Source organism: Scyliorhinus canicula, chromosome 6 (assembly GCF_902713615.1).
Source record: "Scyliorhinus canicula chromosome 6, sScyCan1.1, whole genome shotgun sequence".
Lineage (NCBI taxonomy): Eukaryota > Metazoa > Chordata > Chondrichthyes > Carcharhiniformes > Scyliorhinidae > Scyliorhinus > Scyliorhinus canicula.
This window is the reverse complement of record NC_052151.1, coordinates 41,445,090-41,465,399: the sequence shown is the minus strand read 5'-3', so window position 1 is coordinate 41,465,399 and position 20,310 is coordinate 41,445,090. Positions and strand designations below refer to the sequence as shown.

At 43.6% G+C, this 20,310-nt stretch overlaps 1 protein-coding gene across 8 annotated transcripts in view; it reads left to right on the top strand.

The window, feature by feature from the left end:
• sobpa (sine oculis binding protein homolog (Drosophila) a) overlaps window positions 1-20,310 on the top strand; it is a 383,474-nt gene that overhangs the window by 296,456 nt on the left and 66,708 nt on the right. For 4 of the 8 annotated variants that reach the window (XM_038799231.1, XM_038799224.1, XM_038799226.1 and 1 more), the window contains 2 exons: window positions 2,051-2,125; window positions 2,480-2,500. The exons of 2 other annotated variants lie outside the window; for them this stretch is intronic. In XM_038799231.1, coding sequence (XP_038655159.1) covers window positions 2,051-2,125; window positions 2,480-2,500 — 96 coding nt within the window. The remainder of the gene's footprint in view (window positions 1-2,050; window positions 2,126-2,479; window positions 2,501-20,310) is intronic. 2 more of the 8 variants (XM_038799227.1, XM_038799228.1) reach the window with 1 other exon arrangement.

Sequence of the window (20,310 nt, the reverse complement as noted above, 5' to 3'; positions counted from 1 at the left end):
GAACCTGTGTCCCCAGATTGCCTGAATTACCAGTCCTGTGACATTACCATTACACCACCATTTCCCCAAGGACATAAGACTATTAATTTTTACTTCACCACATTTGCTTCTCTTTTCCTTTTTGGGTCTGTTGTGCCTTTGCGCAGGTCGTTTGACATTACCTACACTTTTGCCCTTGCAGATTGGTCCATGTTACAAGATAAGTTTTTTTCCCCTCAAGTGTTTTACATATGGAATAATAAATAGGTTCCAGGTGGGGAAATATTAACAATTGTTATGATCATTCAGGTTCCACTGTTCATTTACTGATATTTTGCTTCTGTTAATAGAAAAGTTCAAACACAAACATTACATTTACTCTTTCTCTCTTTAAGAGAATCAGTCATCCTCAAAATAATTGATTAACTTTTTAAAAATTCAATTTGACCATCTCAAGACAATGAATTTCAGCCTGTTACCGTAACAGTTGTGTTCTGTGAACATCCCAAAGCTAGGTTTAATGCCCAATGTGATGAACAGAAACCACACTCCATGTAGAACCATATTGAATATATTCACAAAACAGCTCCACAGCAGTTACAAAGTTATACACCATCACAATCAGCTTTATATACCCATCTATTTATCTAGGAAAACAATCAAATTAGAGGAAAGTCTTTTGTGTCTTTACAGTATTGAATCTCCCCACCGCTTCAGTAAGTGGGAACAAATATTGTCAAATAAATGAATTACTTCTGCAAATACTTTTTTTAGTGAGGAATTCAGTTTTATAAATCCTGGACGCGATCTACTGGCCATGTTGCGCTTAAAAGGCAGCGCGGCCATTAGATGCTGGGAGATCCCTCTTCCGGGATCTGCCCGGCCTGCCACTCCTCCCGAGATCTAACGCGTTCTTACGAGACGTCGCAATCCGAATCCTGCCTGTTATGGTCGGGATCAGTATTTTGCAAATCTGCATATTAGAGTGAGACAGCTAGTCTCACACTAATGTGCGCTCCCCTGATCTATCCGAGGGATCTAAACTCTTCACCTCGGAGACCTTGGGTGTGCTCCATTAGTGCTGATTTCCACAAATTGGGACCAGACAGAACAGCACTTGTGGGGGTCTCCCAGGGAATCGGAGACCCCCAGATGGTTGCCCACTGTATAGGATGGCATCCTGGAACTGCTGGTGCCACCTGGCACCTTGGCCGTGCCACCTGGGTGCGGTATTTTTCTGCAGCGTGGATTGGGCCCGGGGGTACCCTGAATGTGTGAGGTGGAGTGAGGAGGGGCCCAAGGAATGTCTTGTAGGTGAGTTGGGGCTTTGGGGGGTTTCACGGTCGCGTTGGGATTCGAGCTATCGGGACGGCATTTCAAAATGGCATCCCAATCTCTTCCTGCACCCAGGAGTTCCGGCGAGCGGAGCTCCTCAGTGCAGGAAACGGGAATGCAGCCTTGGTGGGGGGTTCCCCGCTGAGGCGCAGAATTGAAACAAGATCTGGATAGATAATGTGGTGTTTCTCGACACTACGAGGGTCGCGAAACACCCGGCTAAACCCACTCATCACGGGACTCTGTTCCAATTTGGTTAGATCGCGCCCTCTAACTAGTTTGATGTTTCCACTCCAGGTTATGATTTAAAGGTTTTGTAATGTATCAGCTTATAAATATTGTATTCTTCCTGATGACCCTCGCTGAAATGTCTGTATTCTTTATTTTCTTTCATATTCTTTAGCAACTAATTTTTTTTTGTAATGAGTGATTTACAAACAAATGTAGTCTCTCAACAAGTTTTACCCATCCCAATACTTTGTGGCTTTTTTGTATTCTTATTTTCTGCGGGTCGTAACACTTGAGCAAGTGGCCTCATCTTTTGGGAACACTGAGGTCATGTGTCAATTAGCTATTCTATTGGAAAGAAAGAGGTTAGTGAGGAGAGGCAGCCCAGCGCAGCACAGCCCAGCGCAGCACAGCCCAGCCCTTCCTCACCTGATGTCCCTAACCTGCGTATTCTTTCTACGGATGATGATCAGGAACAGAAACCCTGATTGTTATTTCCTGTCCTTAGCCCAAGAATCGAGGATCACCCACCATCGCTCGACTGACACAGCACGGAACGGAGGTTGAACTTGGGAGCGTTCTGGTTTGTATGGCTTAGCACCACACTCCACTGCATTTACCTTCTTTAAAAAATGTGCTCTGTTTTAAAAAATAGAACTGGAAACAAGCATTTAAGACTGTTCTAAAGAACAGCGGACAGTGAGCTCACCCTGATGAGAGCACTAACTTGTGCTGATTGAGGACACACAGTTGCACACAGACACAATTTTGTATAGTGCATTACAACATAGCACACTGATTTCTGCACAAATTCTAACTCAATAAGTTTTTATTTATTTAAATACAATCCAGTAATTTGTAGTTTTAATGTTATTTTGAAACTGTAAAGGGTTCATTGCATTTGTCATTAAAATCTTTTTTTCTTTTCTTTTTTTAGGATAGAATAAAAGACACAACAGTAAGAATACTTTTTTTATTATTATAATAGCATATAATTAACCTTTTAATTTCCTTTTAATTCTGCTTTAAAACTGCACATTAATTCCCTGATTGTACCACCCTGTCAATCATCTACAGCACTGACATCACAATAGCCTTGGCCCTTCCTTTTAGTCAGTGTAACTTCAGCTCCACTTGAGTTGTCATTAACATGCTTATCATTTATATATAAAATCATACAATATATAAACATATGTGTTGCAAAATATTACTATAGATGAGGGAGCATGATTTAATGAAGTTGTAATTTAATCTTGAGCTCGAATGGCATCTGTAAACCGCTCGGGTTTTTCTGTTTATGTTGCCTGGAGTTAGTCATTCCTAATACTCGGCCCCTCTGTCATTTTATAGGGATTTGGTTTTAAGATCTAGGTCTTATTTAACAGTTTTCCTCAAATATGTATCCATATTTGTTGAGAAAGGTGAATTTTTTGAAAATCGTGTTGATTGTAATTGTTACATGGCAAAACATTGCCGCAGAAGGCTGTGGAGACCAAGTCACTGAGTGTCTTTAAGACAGAGATAGATATTTTCTTGATTAACAAGGGGATCAGGGGTTATGGGGAGAAGGCAGGAGAATGGATGAGAAAATATCAGCCATGATTGTATGGCAGAGCAGACTCGATGGGCCGAGTGGCCTAATTCTGTTCCTATGTCTTATGGTCTTATAAGCCAGTTTCTGTTTGTATTTGGGGGGTGTTGGTGGGCACGGGCTGTTGTAAGAGAGACCAGGATTTTAAATTGGTAGAGCTCGAGTGAGTGACTAAAGTTACATTATCACAGCACTTAAAGGTACTTACCTCCAAGCTGATGGCGATTTTTCAAATATTTCTTGGGCACTATCAAACTGCAAGGCCTGTCTTCTTCCATTAATGTCTAAGTCAAATTTTGTACAAATTATTCCTGATGAACTGCTATGGGGTATGTTCCGGCTGAGCTTTTGTGCTTCAGGTGTTTTGGTGCCTCTTGAGTGTGTCCTTTGGAGTTAGAAATGGTTCTTGTGGCTTGGCTGGTGATTCCGCAACAGCTTATAGTAGACACCATATGGTGGTGTTGAAGTGGTATATGGCAATGTAAAAGTGATGCTTGTAGGGACACACACCACTAATGGTGACTGTTGATAATTCACATGGGAAATAAGAAACCATAACATGTGACTTATCCAATGGGTCGTACTTAGATGCTGTTATTATTAATGACAGCCTACAAATGACCAATACGTTGACTGAAACTTAACAGAAGTACAATTTTTCATCTTCCCCAAATGTCACATTGACTGCAGAGTGAGCATTGAATCTGAAAGAGACTCGTTAAAGAAACATCCAGCTCTTGAGTTATTTGAGAGACAAGGCATTATGCCACCCGAAATGTTACTTTATTGAAACCAGTGAATAACTGAATTCAGTAATAGCAAGTTTTTACGAAGAAGTCCACCTCTCATTCTGCTTAATAGATAGGTTGAGAAGATGTTTTCCATGGCAATAGAATAACTCTCCGACAAACTATTGGAACAGAATTGGGTGTCGGCATATCGCCCATAGAGAAATTATGATTAGCAGGGATAAATATCTGTTAGTCCTCTACCTGACAACTGATTGAAGCTTTTATTAATCAACACAGATCAAAAACAGTCTTACTAAATCCTAGCGGGCTATGTCCAGTCAGTGCTGGGAACTGCATGAAGAAGGCCTGAATGTAATTGCTACACTTTTGAATCGAACACTGTAATGTTCAGCTGTAATGATACATTGGACGGAAAGTCTCAGTTGTTGCCACAGTGACACAGTGGGCGGGAAAAAAAATGTTTTAGCCACAGGCCTCAAGGGTGGCTTTCTCCGTTTGGTTCATATCATCTGGGCAGCATAGTAGTACAGTGGTTAGCACAGTTGCTTCACAGCTCCAGGGTCCCATGTTCAATTCCCAGCTTGGGTCACTGTGCGGAGTCTACACGTTCTCCCCGTGTCTGCATGGGTTTCCTCTGGGTGCTCCGGTTTCATCCCACATTCCAAAGATGTGCAGGTTAGGTGGATTGGCCATGCTAAATTGCCCTCGGTGTCCAAACAAAAAGGTTGGATGGGGTTACTGGGATAGGGTGGAGATATGGGCTTAGCTGGGGTGCTCTTTCCAAGGGCCAGTGCAGATTCGATGGGCCGAATGGCCTCCTTTTGCACTGTACATTCTCTGATATCTGAAAAATAACATGCTCCACCGTTTTTGAAAGATAGGGGGCGCGATTCTCCGCTCCCCACGCTGGGTGGGAGAATCGCGGGAGGGCCAGGCGACTCACGACACGCCCCCCTGGTGCCCCCTGCGACTCTCCCACCCCCCCGCTCGGAAGAATCGGCGCTCGCCGTTTTTCATGGCGACTGGCGATTCTCCGACCCGGATGGGCCGAGCGGCCTGCCGTTCGCGACCGGTTCACGACAGCGGCAACCACACCTGGTCACTGCCGTTGTGAACATGGTGCCAAAAGCTGGTTTGAAGCTTGTGGGGGGCGGAGAGGGGAGTGAGCACCACGGGTCTGCTCGGGAGGGGACTGGCCCGCGATCGGTGCCCACCGATCGTCGGGCCAGCGTCTCAAAGGGACGCACTCTTTCCCCTCTGCCGCCCCGCAAGATCAAGCCGCCACGTCTTACGGGGCAGCGGAGGGGAAGACGGCAACCGCGCATGCACGGGTTTGAGCCGTCAGCCGTCGTGACGTCAGCCGCGCATGCGCGGGTTGGAGCCGGCCAACCTGCGCATCCGCGACTGACGTCACTTAGGCGCGCCGGCCGCGTCATTCTCGGCGCGCCGCCTTGACCCTTGCGTCAAGCTTGACCCGGCGGCCGAGAGTTACGGAGGTCCGCTCCTAGCCCCCCGGGTGGGGGTGAATAAGGTGAGAGGAGCGGCCTCCGAGGCCGTCGTGAAACTCGGCTGAGTTCACGACGGCCTTCCTGATTTTTCGCGGGAGCGGAGAATTCCGCCCAGGGACTCACTTTAAAAATAAATAATAGAAGCCCCCCCCCACCACACCAGCAGCGTAAACTGTGTTTTGGGCCTCCCGTGGGATTTTCTGCTCCTGCCGCCAATCCCGCCCACCTAAAATGGGAACAGAAAATTCCCCTCATAGTGACTTTAAGGGCTGCAATGACTACTTATGTATGGAATTCACTTTTGCCTGCCCTTGCCGTGCTCCTTTTCCTTAACCTCCCTGGCCGAAAGCTACTGCAACTGTATCCTCAGTAATTATTAAGGAGGTCATTGATGCATCACTTCCCAGCTCGATGGATCCGTGAATGGTATCCACCTGGGCAGTGCAGGATGGGAAATAGTATTCTTGAATAGAGCCAGTAAATAAGATACAACCCATTTCCTCTGTGAAGAAAGGCCACCCCCCACCCCACACCTTTTTCTGTTCTAATTTGTAGCTTTTTAACAAAGCTGGTATCTCTTAAAAGTGTTTGAAGTAACCATAGCTTGGCATCTTTCCCAGAAATAACTGGCAGTTATTTTACAATGTACCTCAAAGTTGAACCTAAAAATCTATTTTTCCAAGGCAATTATAGCTATACGGAAAATACAGCACACACTTATCTGTTTCTGTATCTATCAATTAATCTAAATATTTATCTCCATTTCTCTCTCCCTTTATCTAGCTACCTCTTTATTTTCCTCTCTATAGTTACCTCTTCCCCTCCCATATTAAACATTTATACCTTTCTGCACAGCTTATCATGTTTCTGTCAAACGTTTTGTGTCCATTTTGTTCTCATTTCAAATTCTTATGTCCACATTGATAATAGGTTTTGCTTATGTAAATTTGACATAGACCATGCACTATGCTACCGGCTCCCAAAATCACTCAAAAGTACATTCTGATTTTCTTTCTACCAGCCCGCTACTTTTTGTAACTGAAATTTCTAATTCCCAAAATAAAGGTTGCTGCAAACTGAAAAAGGAATACATATCTTAGACTCATATGATTAAGGTTATCCATTGAATTGCTTTCTTGTGCTTTCTCTGCCTTCATTAAAGGCTTAACTTTTCAAAAAGCTAAGGTTTGTTTGACCTGGGGATGAAACCTTTCGAGCTGCATGTGGATGCATCAGCTCCATTCAGTCAGTTGCACCGATGCAGTATTTTCCTTTACTTCAAATGTTAGAGGGAAGAGTAAGAGTTCAGTCTTAGTTGAATTTGGAAGCCAACTGATTGCCTCACATGTTTGCTAACAGATCTAAAAATATAAGGTCAAAAATAATTGCTTATACCTGTGAAACAGTGATTCCATATGTCATACCAGTAAGACCAAGGGAATGAAAGAGAAATAGAGAGAAATCATTCTAATTAACTTTTTTTGGAACCAAAATTTTAAAAGTTAAACAAAGCCTCCTTTTCGGAAAGATCACAAATTGGTCGGATGGGGAAGGGGAGGAAGCAAACAGGTTGAGGAGCCCCTCTAACCTCTCATCATTCTCTCTGGAAAGGAGTATGTGAGGTGGAAAGTTTAGGGTGAAACCAGTGACATCAAATGGGAATGAAGAGAAGACAGAGGATTCTGCAGATAGTTCAAGGCAGACGAAAGAAAAAATAACTTGCATTCATGTACCACCTTTCATGATCTCAGGATGTCCCAAGTGCTTTACAGTCTGTTAAGTACTCCTGAAGTCAAGTCACTGTCGTAATAAAAAGGAATACTGATAATAGCCAGGCATTGGAAGGAAGGGAGGTAATTAGTGGGAAGGTAAAGGGGTGGGAGATGCAAGGAGCTAGATGTGGAGGAGGAGAATGAGTGTTTGGGGATGGGAAGGAAACCGTTGATGGCCAGATTTTTCCCACAACACTTACCCCAATGCAGCCTACAGCCATTGATGACTTCTTTCCCGTCACATTGCATCATCCAACCCACCACCTACTCAGTGAAAGGAAAAGAGAAAAGACAAAGAGAACAAGAGAAACAAAAAGAAGAGTTAAGAGGAAACAAGAAAGAGAGAAGGATAGGCAGAAAGGGGAGAGGAGCATGAAGACTTCAGAAGCTGGTAAGAGAGTGACCATATTCTTTGACCTACTGCATACAATGGGAAATTGGCTGGTATTATTTAAAATCTTAAATAGGAATGAACTTTCTATCATGTTGACAAATTTGTGCCAACTTTTCTCACCATTAGTTGAGACGTCAGTATATTCTATTCACTTTTGCTCTGTCAAAATGCAATTACTGGCTCTGGTTACTGGTTGGCTTTGTGGAGAAAAGTCCTGAAGTCTTTCTCCCAACCCTCATCATATTGTTCCCTTTCTTTGAGGTAAGAAGTAGGTAAGTCATTTTAATATGTTTTTCCTTTAATCATTTTAAATTGTCTAGCGCTTGCAGGCCACAGCTCATTCACCCCACCACAGCCCAGCCCAGCAGAACCTGCTCTTTATTCCCCCACTCAATTTACTCTCACAATGCCTCACTGTTTCCTTTACTCTGCCCATGGCCAAGTGTCTTTCTCATGGGCCTCTTCCCCGTGCCTCACCTGTCATTGCTGTCCTTTTACCCCACCATCATCACCCTTTGACTCCTGTTTCTTCATCTATTAGGTCATGCAGTTCCTACCCTGGTGGAGTGGTATAATTTCAGCATGGCAAGTTGACATGGGCAGTTTCATGTATCAATGTGGAAATAGCCAGAGGATACCTGAAGAGCTACATATCTTCTTTTCCTGTTCTCTCCTTTCATTACATTTTCCCATCCTACGTAGACACAGAAATTCGGCATCTTGTCATTTGAATTTGTAGAAGCTACACTTTTCCAGTGGTGGTTCCAGCTGCACTGTGAGTGCGAACAGAAGGTAACTGCAACAAGCACTGTGAGTGGCACAAGTAACTGACAACAGTCTATTTATCCTCTGACTGGTAGATGAGGATTCTAAATACTAAGCACTGGAGAAAAAGCAAATTACTTTCTACATGTGCTATTCTGAATTCACATGATGATTAGCCCTTTGGGCTCCCAATTCGCCCTTTCCCACTTCTCAATGTCTGTTTTCTGTAATGTAACAGCTGTGCATTTATTTTATACAACTTTCTTATGTCCACATATGGAATTATATAACTATGAATTACTACAAATATTTCAGCAGTAATCTACTGAGTGGATGTGTTGCTTCCCCATAACTGCAGGTCTTTCTATTTGTTCTAAGTACCTGAAGTCAAACTGATATCGGCAAATAGATAATGGTTGACAAATATTACAGCTTTGATAACACAGGAGTAGACCATTCAGTCCAACTGTCCTCTACAGGTGTTTGTGCTTGTGCGAGCTTCTCCCTCAACTCACACCTCAACTCTAATCACGTCTTTCCATCCTGCTTCATGTCTTCTGGCTGCTTCTCCCTCGTGTAGGTGCCAACCCTCTCCTTAAATGTGTCAATGCTATCTGCTTCAACCAGGTCTCCCTAGTTTTCTCTATTCCAGTGAAAGAGCTCCAGTCTGCTCAGTGCTTACTGATAATTGTATCCTCACAACATTGGTATCGGTTCTCAGTCTCTTTTGCACTATCTCCAGTGTTTCTCTATATTTTTTGTAGTGTGGGCAGCACATTTATTGCCCATTTAGTTGCACGTGAAAAGATGACGATGAGCCTCCATGGACCTCTGCAGTCTGTGAAGATACATATTGTTGCATTATTGTTAGGTAGGAGTTCAAGATTGTGACCCAAAAGTGATGAAGGATGGTGGTTATATGTCCAAGTCAGGATGGTGTGCAACTTGGAGGCGGATGTCTTATTCCCATGTATCTGCTACCATTGATCTTCTAGACAGTGGAGATTGCGGATTATGGAGGTCTGTTGAAGAAGCCTTGGTGGAGTTACTGCATTGTATCCTGTCGATGGTACACACTGCAGTCACAGTACACCATGCTGGAGAGAGTGGATATTTCAAATGGTGCATGGGGAGTGATTAAGCAAACAACTTTGGCTTGAATGGTGTTGAGTACAACTGAAACAACAATCAGGTAATTGGAACATATCCCATTGCTTATGCATTGTAGATGGTGTAAAGGCTTTGAGGACTCAGAAGATGAATCACTAGCTGCAGCATATCCAGACTCTGGCCTGTTCTTGTGACCATGGCATTTACTTAGCTGGCCCAGTTAAATTTCTGGTTAAAGATAACTCTCAGGATGTTGGTGGTGTGTGATTCAGCACTGTTTTGAATGTCAAACAGGATGGGGACTAGGCATCTCTTCTGAGAGATGGTCATTACCTGGCTCTTGTGTGGGACAAATGTACATAGCACTTGATAGACAAATGAAATCGATGGAAATGTGCAGCTTTCAATTCCTGAGACACCCATTTTACACTTAAGACCACATGACAGAGTATCCTTTTTGCCTGTTTGACATAACTCCCCGAATGCACCCTTAATTAGAGAAAAAAGGAGATATTTTTTAAGCTTGAGTAAAATGCTTGTTTACAAGCAGAGCTCGAAATTGTAGAGCATATTTTCCTAGGCAAATATAAGGATATATATTGTCTGTACAGACTCAGCAGCCTTAACGAGTAACCTGGTCTTCCTCTTGTAATCGGACTTTGTTTTGGCCTTGGCATTAGCCCTACATGAGAAACGTTTTTCCAAAATATTTTGCTTTGTATGGGCAGCACAGTTTCTGTTGGGAGGGTTAGCAAGTAGCGGAATTAAATACAACTGGTGCCTGACGCTGCTTATCCTTCAAAACGTTGTTACATTCATGCAGAATATGTCCTCCAAATGTGTGCAGAGAAGGACTGAAGCAGTCTTGTGAGAATAAGGTTACCAATCATGCCTGTGAAATAAATTGAGTTACACGTTTCTGAGGTAATATTTTTGTTCGTAATTGAATAATTTAGTAACTGAATCTATTCCTGTGTTGCTGCAATGAAATGGGCTAGACAGCACTAATCCGTTTGATAGTATTTGAAGTGGCACACCATTCACACCCACACTGACTTAAGCACTTGTAAGATAATGAATTATTGACAGTGAAAGAAATCGGTGGAGAATTTCAGAGAGCTCTTAGGAATGTGTTTGGATTAGAAAGTATTTACTTATTTAGTTGTTTCTGACATTCGAGACTCGTAGAAGCAAAAGCGGATCAATACAGCAGTCAAAGATGTCTTTTTGCCAATTTATGCCAAGTGAAATAATATTTAAAAAAGTAATGATCTATTTTGAAACCATTCAATTTTGAATTGCTGAGGTAAGAAATTATACATGCTTGCTTTCCTTTTGCTGTGTCAGTGAAGGTCTGTGAGGGGTAGATGACACACCGAGCTCTGTGGCTGGTTAACGGGAGCCAATGCACTTTGTATTTTCCGCTTGTAGATCCGTGACTTTTATTTTTGACAGGATATTCCTCACTTAACGTTAAGTACTTATTTCTGGCATTGGTTATTCAAGGATTGTAACCTGGTTCTTTGAACAGTTGTGCCATCATTAGGTGCTAGTGACTACTGGTCAGCTCATGTGAATGTTAGTTCATGCTCAAAAGAAATAGGGCGCAATTTAAAGGAAATTAAACCGAGTCCTGTTTTGAGTGCGTTTAGCAGGGTGTTTCCCGGTGTTGCAGCGCCGAGACCGACCCCGCTATTAAACGGGACTTTGCATAATTTCTGGGCCTTGGCGAGGAATACCCTGCCGAGACCGCACTTGGGCTAATTTCCTGCACTAACAAGCTCAGCTTGCCAGTGCAGGAAGAGATTGATGGCTCCCCGATATCTGAACCCCCGCAGTGGCCTCCGGAACCTCTGGAACCCCCCCAACAGAATTCCCCTACTTACCAATTAGAGGATCATCGAGGCCCCCGTACCCCACCTCGTAAAGGTAGGGAATCCCCGGGCCTAGTTCCCGCAACGAGCAAGGTGCCACATGGGCCCCCTGGCAGTCCCATAGTGCCTGGATGGCATCAGAAGTGCCAGGATACTACTCTGCCCAATGCCCAACCACCCAGGGACCCCCTGCTCACCAGGAAACCCACTCCCCAAGTGCCGGTACGCTTGGTTAACGTTTGTGGAAATCTGTGCCACACAGCGCCCACTTGGGACTCCAAGGCGAGGTCATTGGTTCTCTCTTCTTGGGTAGCTCAGGCGCAGACATATTCAAGTGAGACTAACTACTTATTTGAATATGCAAATCTGGATCCCATCCTCAATGGGCAGGATGCAGATCACAACACCTTGCGAGATCTCGCTAGTTCTTCCAAGGCGTAACGAACGTCATAAATCTCGTGAGAAGTGTCTCACAAGATTAACTGGCCTCATTCCATCCCGCGACGAGGCCATTAGATCGCGCCCATATTTTTATAAGTATGTTTTCAGTTGATCAGTGGGCCCTTTGCCCTCAATGTCCCATCCTTTCCTGAAGATGCTGAGTCAAGCTGACCTGAACTTCTTCCAAGTAGCATATTTGCAAGTGGGAGTAATAGGCATTGGTCCATGAGGCTCTGTCAACTAGGAGGCAGAGCATTCACCCTGCTGTGTCACTGGGAAAACATGATCAGATCTGTCTGCTGATGTGCACCATTCATTGAAAATCAGGGTTAGAGAGAGTGTGGAGCCAGTTTGTACATCAAGCAGAATATTTAATTATTGGAAGGAAACAGATTTTAATTGTACAAATTGTGCTATATATTATTCATTAATACCTCAAAGGAGCGGCTGGGTAGCCCAGTATTTTACAAATTAAACAGAATATCTTCTGGGGTGGTAGGATTGGCATTCACACTTACAATTCACCTCTTGTTGAGGTACCAATATTGACTGCAGGAGAACTGTATTTTGTTCTCAAGCTGTATTTCCCAACCTTGTACGGCAGCATTCACGGTAGCTGCCTTGAGATTTCTGTCACCCGCCCGTCTCGTGGTGACACAAGAGAAAAGGAAAACCACAAACCCTGAAAAAATGAAATAGAAAGAAAAGATACTGAAAATCTTTAATGGGAAAAATATAAGTTTGTATTTCTTTGGACTTTGGGCTGAAATGTTAACTTAGCCTTTCTCTTTGTAAATGTGTGGCTCTTTGCAAAGAATACAAGATAGTGTTAACATGAATACAAAGAGTAATCATCCATCCCTCAAAAACCATTACTCCAATTAAATTTAACATTATGTTTGTTATGCTAAGATATCATCATAATTGATGCTAATTTATAAATTCAAATGATGTCACATTAATTGCTATTTCTTCCATAACAAGCACCAATTAGATACTGACTAGGTATTTCTCCCTTTTTTTTAATCATTTGGGAAACTTTAAAATGTTTTCATAGCATGATAGTTGGTAATGACTATGATGCCCCAGGTTGGATTTTCATGACCCCAATGGGAACTAAACAGAGATGGGACTGAAAATAAATGGCAACTGAAAAGAGCAGCTAGAATTTCTGCTTCCCTCTCTACCCTCAGAAGAGTCTTCAGAAGAGTTTTTTTTACAGTCAACCTGATGGATAAAAACGTAAAATGTAATTTACACTCTTGAAAGGATAGCTTAGTATGATAACCGATGGTAAATATTTAATCTTTTCCCATCCATTGAGGTAGCAGTTCTGAGGTCTGTTTACTCGGGGCTACAATTCAATTGCTTGGCACAGTCTACAGAGTTGGTTTAAAGAGTCGGTTTGTTTATTCGGGGAATTTTATGGGCTATTTAACAACTTCACTTGTTAAAGGGCTTGTGAATTCTATTCATAATGTGGATAATATGTGAGGGGTGTAAGCGAGGAGGGTGAGGGATAAGTTTAAAGTTGATGGAGAGATTTAAAGTAGTCAGAAGTTCAATTATAAACAGGAGCTGTTGATTGTATTGGGAGGACCAGGCTGAGGCTTTTTGGGAACGGAGATGGGCCTTTTCCCACTCTGGACTTATCCCTCCTTCTTCCTTCATTTCCGCCTAAGTCCTGCCGCTGGAGTAAGCAGGCCCACCTCCAAGCCACTTAAGGCCTGCATGCCCGGAAGATCCCTCCTGCTGGCAGTCTCGAGACTGAGACGGGATTGCGATGGTGAGAGTACTTCCACCTTCCAATTCCTACCTCCAATATGAAAATTCAGCCCCTGGTCTCTATTGAGTTAGCAAACAAAGCAGTGGTGGACCTTCTACAATTAACTTAAAGGGAATTTGGATCAGGAAAAGTAAACTGATTAGGGTTTCCACTTCAGATCTCCTGGCTGGTCATCTTTGTGTCGCGGTCGAGTGTCTTGGTAGTTCAGGCTATGTTGTGCCAGAGTGCCACCCTGCCCAAAAGGCATGAAGTTGGGGTCCCCAAACCGTTTGTGGGGGCCAGTACCAAACAGGGCTTGCCCGAGGGCCCCGAGGTGAAGGGATTGAATCCCAAAGCCTCGGGTACACTGGGAATCTGGACATTAGAGTACTGCCTTGCTCGAATATACAGAGTTCCCAAAAACTGATCCCGCCCATTATCGGTGGGATTCCCGTTGCAACGTTTTGCAAGATTGCGTTGAATCTCGCAAGGCGTTGCGAGCCATGTAGATCTCGGGAGCGGGCTCTCCCGGCTTTCACAGGCCACGCTGTGCCGCGGAGACCTGCTTTTCCAGCGAAGCATGACTGGAAGATGGTGCCTTGTGTATGTGGCTGTTCTTGTGAACAGATTTTTCCACAAGGGTCAAGTGGCACGGCACAGTTCAACCACGTGTGACCTTTCAGTACAAAGAATTGTCCTTGATTAAGCGTTGCAGACTGGCACATTCCAAGGTCCAGGACTGTGTGCTGAGAGATGCGCTCAAGCTTGGAGCAGCCACTGCCAAGGTGCCATGAGGAAGGGCCACTGTGTAAGGCCTTTCAGCTAATGTAGACCAAGGGGCTGGTATCCGTGTCAAACCCCTCAGACTGTGTGCTTAATCCTAAACAGATTTAACTGTATTGAAGCATCTCAAGTGCAAAATGATCAATGTATATAGTTTGATCAGAATTGTACTGTCTGAATGAAAATATTGGATTGTTTGTAATGCTCTGATTACTGAACTGAAGCACCTCAGAGTGTATCTTGATCACTGGAGGGAAACATGAATATCGTTGCACTTTCTTGACATGACAATTTGAAATGTTTTACAATGTCTGTCAAATATTTTATGAATAAAGCATATTTTTGCAAAAATAACCAGATCTCAGTTTTGGACACACTTCTGTTCACTGTGTATATCAACGGTTTAGATGTAATCCTAGAGGGAATGGTGTTGTAATTTACAGAAACTACCAAAGTAAGAGACAGAATTACTTCTTTAACATAACAAAGTAACCAGAAAAGGGATGACAATAAAATGGAGACATGGACTAAAAGGTGACAGATGCAATTTGGAATATACTTGTGGAAGTAAGGTTAGTGCTGTGGAAAAGCAGATGTACATATTCACAGCATATTAAAGGGTGTTCCTGAGATTCATAAGACGATACAAAAAGCTGATGAACTTGTTTTTTCCAAAAAGTATGAAATATAATGCTTTTGAGAAATGATAAGGCCATATAAAGTCTTAATAATGTCTCAAGTGTAGTGCTGTGAGCTGTTTTGAGCTCAACACGAGGAAGGACATTGCGGTTTTGGAGATGGTGATCTAAACCCACAACCATGTTTAGAAAGTTGACCGAATCCAGAAGGAATGCTCTGTAGAATGACATTTAGGCCTTGCTCTGTTACCACTGGCCTCATATATTGTACATCACAATCTTTAAAAAAAACTTTTGAGTTCCTTGATAAAATTGTGGGGGGGAATTTCCAGGCCCGTTAACCGTGGGTGCAAATCCCGTTATGGCCACTAACTCTCACGAGAGGGCCATAACGGGATTTGCGTCAGGAAGATCTGAGAACAAGATGTCCCCTTCCCCCGGCAATATAATCAGGTTCATGCCCGGCATGAACCTAATAAGGCATATTTAAATGCATTCAAATTGACGATAAACCCTTAACACCATCTTCCGGGATGTTAGATGTTTCCCCCGACCTGGGAATCGCTACTGCTCCCCAGCAGTCAAGATGACCATGTCGGGGGTGCGGTGGCCAGTGTTGTCACCTGGTGGTCAGGAAAATGGCAGGGCAGTGACCTGGCACAGCCCCTGACGGTGCCACGCTGCCACTGCCAGGTTGGCACTGCCAAGGAGCGGGGCCAGGGGGTAAGGGATGACGATGGTGTGGGGAGGAGGAGATTGCCTGTGATGATCAATGAAGGATAGGGGGAGGGGTAGCCAGCGAGGGTGGATGGCGGGGGTCCCGAGGCCATGATGGGGGTGGGAGGAATGCTATCTCTTAACTTCGAGATCGGGGTGCCTTTTAAAAAGGGCTCTATGGAGCCAGGCTTGCCGGCATCTGAAGGCCTTGCCCCATAAGAATGACAACGCAAGACATGCCCCTTTTTTTTTTGATGGTATCAGAAGATCAGGAGAGAATGCCTGGCTGCTTCGCTGGGGAGAAACACTGCAGTTTTCAGTCAGGACCTGACACTTTGCCATTTTTTCATAAAATTCGACCCTGTATTTTTGTTTTGAAATATCTGAGTAGGCCCATTGCAAGTAGCATCACTTCACCTGAATCCCAGTCAATCAATGGTGTAGTTAAATGTAGGAATACACGTGCTTTTGAAATCCTTTTATCCCCATTTTCTCAAAGTTTCTGTTCATGTAAATTCCGACCCCCATCATCACCAGTTCCATGGTTCCAATCGCTCACCAGCTACAAGCAAAATATTTCACTGTTTACATCATTATGTATACAATATAAAGACATCACTGTCAACAAGTGTACAAAATATTTAAGCTTAGGAATGTCCATGGTAGTGTGGTTGGTACAGTTTCAAGATAGCCACTAAACTATAATTGGATAAATACTTGGAAGGAAAAATAAATTGCAGGGATATGGAGTAAGAGCAGGGAAGTGGAACTAACTGGGTTGCCCTTCAAAAGATCTAGCACATGTAATGATATGCATAAATTATCTTGTATATAATGATGCAAATAACCTCTGACCAGTCGGTGGCAGTGTAAGTCTACTATGTGACTCTGTACCTCAAGGAGTTGGGAGTTAGTCGTATTAGTGGATAGTGGATACTTGCAATAGCTCTAGGATAATTTATCAGTATTAGTAGTTTGCAATATATTTTTATGGTTATCTTTACCACGTATTTGTTTCATAATAAAATACTTTTAACTTGTCAAGAACTAAATGTTCTGTGCACCATTCACGTCGGCCAGGGCACAAGAACATAATAGCACCGATTCAGTGGGCTGAATGGCCTCTTTCCAAGCTGTACTATTCTATGATTAAGACTCATAATCACTGCTTGTTAACAATTAACCTAAATGTGTTCGAATAGTGTTTTGCACTTCTTTATAATCTTTATTTTCAACAGTAGGCTTACATTAACACTGCAAAAAGCCCCTAGTCGCCACATTCTGGTGCCTTTTCGGGTACACAGAGGGAGAATTCAGAATGTCCAAATTACCTAATAGCATGTCTTTCAGGACTTGTGGGAGGAAACTGGAGCACCCGGAGGAAACATACGCAGTCACGGGGAAAACGTGCAGACTCCACATAGACAGTGACCCAAGCTGGGAATCGAACCTGGGACCCTGGTGCTGTGAAGCCATAGTGCTAACCACTGTACTGCTGTGCTGCCCATCTGCAAAGAGCTTCAGGACACATTTGATCTGCTTACTTTAAACAGGTTGTCTCTGTCAAAATAATGGACAAAGAAAATTCCTTTTGAAATTGCTAAGTGTTTATCTGATAATATCTAGGCTACAGTTACTCAATCAGTGAAAACTCTTTATTTGTGCACATACTGTAATTGTATCATAGATGGAAATCAGAAGTCTCATAATAAATTGGACTGAGTAGTCACTGGGGGTGTTAGTAGGTCAGTGCAAGTTGACCCCAACTTGCCCATGAGAGGACTGGCCCATTTTAACACTGAGGTCTTAATATCATTGTACAGGCCTGACTCTTGCCCAAACCCATTGCCGATCACATGGAGGCTAGCAGGTGGATTGATGGATAGAAGGGTATGGGGCAGATCTGATTGTGATTGGTGGGGGAAGTTCAAGGCCGAAGGTTTCCTTGTGGGGTCTGGAGGACCACATTCCTTTTAATTTTGAAACACTGGGAAATTGCAAGAATTTAAATTAATCTTCCTCAGTCCTCTTCTGGGCCTGTTCCTGTGTAACACCAGCTTTCCCTGAGAAGATCAGTAATATAATAAAAATAATAATCTTTGTTGTCACAAGTAGGCTTATGTTAACACTATAATGAAGTTACTGTGAAAAGCCCCTAGTCGCCGCCTTCCGGCGCCTGTTCAGGTACACTGAGGGAGAATTCCGAATATCCAATTCACCTCACGAGTACATCTTTCAGGACTTGTGGGAGGAAACCGGAGCATTCGGAGGAAACTCACGCAGGCACAGGGAGAACGTGCAGACTCTGTACAGTGACCCAAGCCGGGAATCGAACCCGGGTCGCTGATGTTGTGAAGCAACAGTGCTAATCACCATGCTACCGTGCCACCCAATACCAATAGGCACCAAGCAATTGTTAAAATCGCGTTCCATTCTGAATAATCTCATCAGACTCCAACTTCAGTATTTTGCTGAGTCTGTTGCCAGCCTCGGGTCACTGATGCTAAAACAGATGAGCTTGTGAAAATGGCACAGGGTGTAAGTATGACAAGGTGAGCACCATATCACTGATATTTTAACTGCCCCACAATACTCATTGTCCTCCGGTGCAGGTAGTTAAGATTGGCTATTCAGGATAATCCTGTCTATAGAGCACAAACTTGGTGCAATATTCATGAAGCCCCATTCTTACTGTTCCGTCAAATCTAAAGTATTAATTCATTAACAATGCCAACCATTTATTTTTGGACAATGTGTAAAGAACTATCCATGAGCTCCCTGGATTGAGAAAAGCATCTCAGACTCAAACCAGATTTCCCCCTACCCTTCTAAACCCCATTACTTTGAGTGGGTGAAAATTGCACAGGCCACATTGTGGATGGGCAATCATGCCTGCCAATGCCCATGTGATGGTGTTATTTGTAGCTTTTTTAAAAAAGCTCCACCCTCTCCAATCAGCGTCTCATGGAACCGAGTTTTGGGGGACCTCAATGGGTATTCGAGGACAAAGTGTAAGCATGGATTACAATGGTGATGTGAAATTAGAAAGCCTATCACACCTCCATGCTCTGGGAGATTTTTCCAGAGTGGTTCAACAACAAATGCAAATTGAATGTTGGCATTTACAGCTAGAGAAATAGAAAATTAAGGTAAGGAAGTGTTGTTGCAACTATATAAGGCATTGATGAGACCACACCTGGAGTATTGTGCATAGGTTTGGTCCCATTATTTGGGGAAAGATTTAGTGGCATTGGTGGCAGTTCAGAGGAGGTTCATTCCATTTATTCGAGAGATGAGGAATTTGTTGTCCGAAGGGAGATTGAGCAGTATAGCCTATACTCTCTAGTGTTTAGAAGAATGAGGGGAAATCAAATTGAGGCATACAAGATGATAAAAGGTATGGATAAAGTAGACGTGGAGTAGATGCTTCCTCTTGTGAGGCATTCTAGAACGAGAAGTCATAGTCTTAGGATAAGTAGTAGAAAATTTAAAACAGATTTGAGGAGAAACTACTTCTGTGGAATTCGCTACCCCAGAGTGCGGTGGATGCAGGGACAGTGAGTAAATTTAGATAGAACATAGAACAGTACAGCACAGAACAGGCCCTTCGGCCCTCGATGTTGTGCCGAGCAATGATCACCCTACTCAAACCCACGTATCCACCCTATACCCGTAACCCAACAACCCCCCCCCCCCCCCAACCTTACTTTTTAGGACACTACGGGCAATTTAGCATGGCCAATCCACCTAACCCGCACATCTTTGGACTGTGGGAGGAAACCGGAGCACCCGGAGGAAACCCACGCACACACGGGGAGGACGTGCAGACTCCGCACAGACAGTGACCCAGCCGGGAATCGAACCTGGGACCCTGGAGCTGTGAAGCATTTATGCTAACCACCATGCTACCGTGCTGCCCTGCACGGTATAATCTCATCAGACCTCATCTCCTTTAAGGAGGAGTTAGACAGATTTTTAATTGGTAATGGGTTGAAGGCTTATGGAGAAAGGGCAAGACGCAGGAGTTAAGGCCAGGATGAGATCAGCCTTGATCAAATGGTGGAGCAGACTCGATGGGCCAAGTGGCCTAATTCTGCTCCTCTATCTTATGAACATATGAACTAATCCTTACCTTCCCCGATAGAGTGGTGACTGTAGTCATGAACTAGTTCTACCAGGGCTTTCATATCACATTAATGCTCACAGCTTCATGCAACAGCTATGTTGCTATCACATGGAAAGCAATTGCCACCAAATTGGCACCACAGAGCACCATTTTGATTTTAAAATTCTCATTGTTGTTTCCAAATCTCTCCATGGCCTCGTCCCTCCCAACCTGTACAATCTGCAACAGTCCCATAACCCTCCGGGATATCTACTTTCCTTCAATTCTGTCCTCCTGTGCATCCCCGATTATAATTGTACCCCTATTGCTGGCCTCATCGTCAGTTACCTGGATCCCAAGCTCTGGAATTCCTTCCCCATAATAAGCTCATGCCTCTCTACCTCACATTCCTCCCATAAGACAATCCTCAAAACCTACCTCTTTGAACAGGATTTTGATCATCTGATCTAATATCTCCCAAATCCAGTGTCAAACTTTGTGGAAGGCTCATTACTCTAAAAGTGCGATATAAATGTTAGTTGCTGTTGTCTGA